Below are 2,503 nucleotides of genomic sequence, written 5' to 3' on the forward strand. Positions count from 1 at the left end.
TTTGAAGCTGTTCTAAGTTTATTGATCAATTAAGAAAGAATTGAAATCTTAATATATTTCAGTCTTCCAAACCATGGATATGTTATATAATTAAAACTCTTCTTTTCTTTTTAATATCTTTCATGTTTTGTAAGTGTTTCTTGTTAAGTACTCCAGATTTTTGATGCCATTGTAAGTGGTATTGTAAATTTTTATAAAATTATAATTTAAATTTTAATTTTCATTTGTTTGCTAATAGCGTACAGAAAAAGTATTGATGCTTATACTTGAGTAATAGATGAGCAAAATGATTGGTTCTCAATTCTTCGATTTTTAAATAAATGTTCGTATACATTATTTCAAAATTTCATTCTAATTTTAGTATCTTCTTATTTCTTTTTTCTTGACATATTGACCTTGTTATAACATCCAGTAAAATATCAAATATATGTAATCAATATTAGTTGATATTGAGGTTTTTCATAACTCCTTTCACAAAATTGAATGTTTTATTTTATTTTTTTCCTGGTACGCTGAAAGGTTTATTTCAATATCATACCTGAATCCTAAATTAATGACTATTTATTCTAACTCTATTAAGATGATCATTTTTGCATTTGTTATATGATGAATCACAACTTTATTGACTGTTAAAGAAAATTACTAACCATTCATCAACTACAGCATAAAAGCATAATTTCTTTAAAAACAGCTATAACCACAGTCATGAGAGAGCAAATAAACAGAAAAATAATACCTACAGAGAAGACACTATGACGTGCAGATGAACCTTGTAAGTGGATATTTTTCTTGACCATCATATCAAAGATTTTTTTCTATTTTAATTTCACATCCAAATAACATTTTGGGGAGTTTACTCTTATGCATCTGCTCAACTATGTAACTAAAGTAACTTGAAAATTACACAAGTTCTGGTTACTGAGAGGGTTCTCAGTTGAAACTAGCATATGTAGAGAGCATTTTACAAAAGAATGAGCTGAAGATAATCATTAATCACTACACCACACTACCATTAGAAAAGATTGTTTCTAACTGCCACATCCCCATGGAATGTTAAATTTCATGGGCAATAATTTGAATGTCTTTGATAGTGAATTGCTCTCAAATTCCCTTCTACTATGTTCTTAAGAGTTTAATCAGAATGGTATCATATACAGTGATACCTGACTATTATATATTCCCTTATATCTCCCCAGAAATACTGAAGAAGACAGGAGAGTATTTTCCAAGAGTTTTCAGGAAGATGTCCTCTGTCAATGATACTGCTTCACATCCCTCTGCCTTCCTTCTGCTGGGTATACCTGGTCTGGAAGCTTTCCATACCTGGATTGCCTTCCCTTTCTTTGTTGTTTACTTGATAGCACTTGTGGGGAATATAACAATCCCGTTTGTGATCAAGACTGAGCAGAGTCTTCATCAACCCATGTTCTACTTTCTGGCTCTTCTTTCCTTTATTGATCTAGGCCTTTCCACTTCTACCATCCCCAAGATACTGGCCATCTTCTGGTTCAACTTTAGAAAAATAAGCTTTGAAGGCTGCCTCATACAAATGTTCTTTATCCACACCTGCACGGGTATGGAGTCTGATGTGCTCTTGGCCATGGCAATTGACCGCTATGTTGCCATCTGTTATCCACTGAGATACACCACTATTCTCACCAACAAAGTGGTAGCCATCATGGCCTCTGTTGCACTTGGGAAGCCAGCTCTTCTTGCCACCCCCTTTTGCCTTCTTCTCAAACGATTGCCCTTCTGTGGACACTATATTATTCCCCATACCTACTGTGAACATATGGGAATTGCCCGTCTTGCGTGTGCTAACATAAGAGTCAACATCATCTATGGCTTATTTACCATTGCTACCCTCATCTTTGACTTGATTCTCGTTGCCCTTTCCTATGTTCAGATCTTAAGAGCTGTTTTCCGCCTTTCTTCCAGGGATGCCCAACTCAAAGCACTTAGCACATGTGGTTCACATGTCTGTGTCATCTTAGCTTTTTACACCCCAGCATTTTTCTCCTTTATGACTCACAGGTTTGGTAGAAATGTTCCTCGCTACATTCACATACTCCTGGCCAATCTGTATGTGGCTATTCCTCCTTGTTTAAATCCAGTCATTTATGGGGTCAGGACAAAGCAAATTAAAGACCGAGTTGCAAGAATATTTGTAAAGAAAGTGTGACTCAAATGTATTTGTAAATTGATACATTCTTTCAGGCTAACCATTTGCTGGTAGGTTTCTCAAGGTGCCTAAAACTGAAACTATGTAAAAGCCACTGAGACATTACTTAGCTTTTATCAGAATCTCCTAAACTCACCGTCACTAGTTTCTTTATGTAATTTTATTTTCAATATATCATGTTATTTTTCTCATTGAATGTGACCAAAGATTGTAGGGCCAAGTAAAAAGTGTGAGGGGCAATGATGCTCTCCATGTCAGTAGCAGAATTTGATAAAAAAGGAAGACTTCATTGGTATGCATTTTACTTTTTTCTAATTTTTT

The 2,503-nt window shown here is 34.6% G+C and overlaps 1 protein-coding gene across 1 annotated transcript; it reads left to right on the forward strand.

Moving 5' to 3' along the window:
- The first annotated feature begins 1,237 nt into the window (after positions 1-1,237).
- Positions 1,238-2,182, forward strand: LOC107506722 (olfactory receptor 52E4-like). The gene has a single exon (XM_016137536.2). It carries the CDS (start codon positions 1,244-1,246, stop codon positions 2,180-2,182), a length of 939 nt encoding a protein of 312 aa, XP_015993022.2. The 5' UTR covers positions 1,238-1,243.
- The last annotated feature ends 321 nt before the right edge of the window (positions 2,183-2,503 follow it).

The sequence above is a fragment of the Rousettus aegyptiacus genome, unplaced genomic scaffold (genome assembly GCF_014176215.1).
Source record: "Rousettus aegyptiacus isolate mRouAeg1 unplaced genomic scaffold, mRouAeg1.p scaffold_m13_p_5, whole genome shotgun sequence".
Lineage (NCBI taxonomy): Eukaryota > Metazoa > Chordata > Mammalia > Chiroptera > Pteropodidae > Rousettus > Rousettus aegyptiacus.

Excerpts from the sequence above, each read along its gene's own strand:
- LOC107506722 (XM_016137536.2), top strand. The coding sequence starts at position 1,244 with ATGTCCTCTGTCAATGATACTGCTTCACATCCCTCTGCCTTCCTTCTG.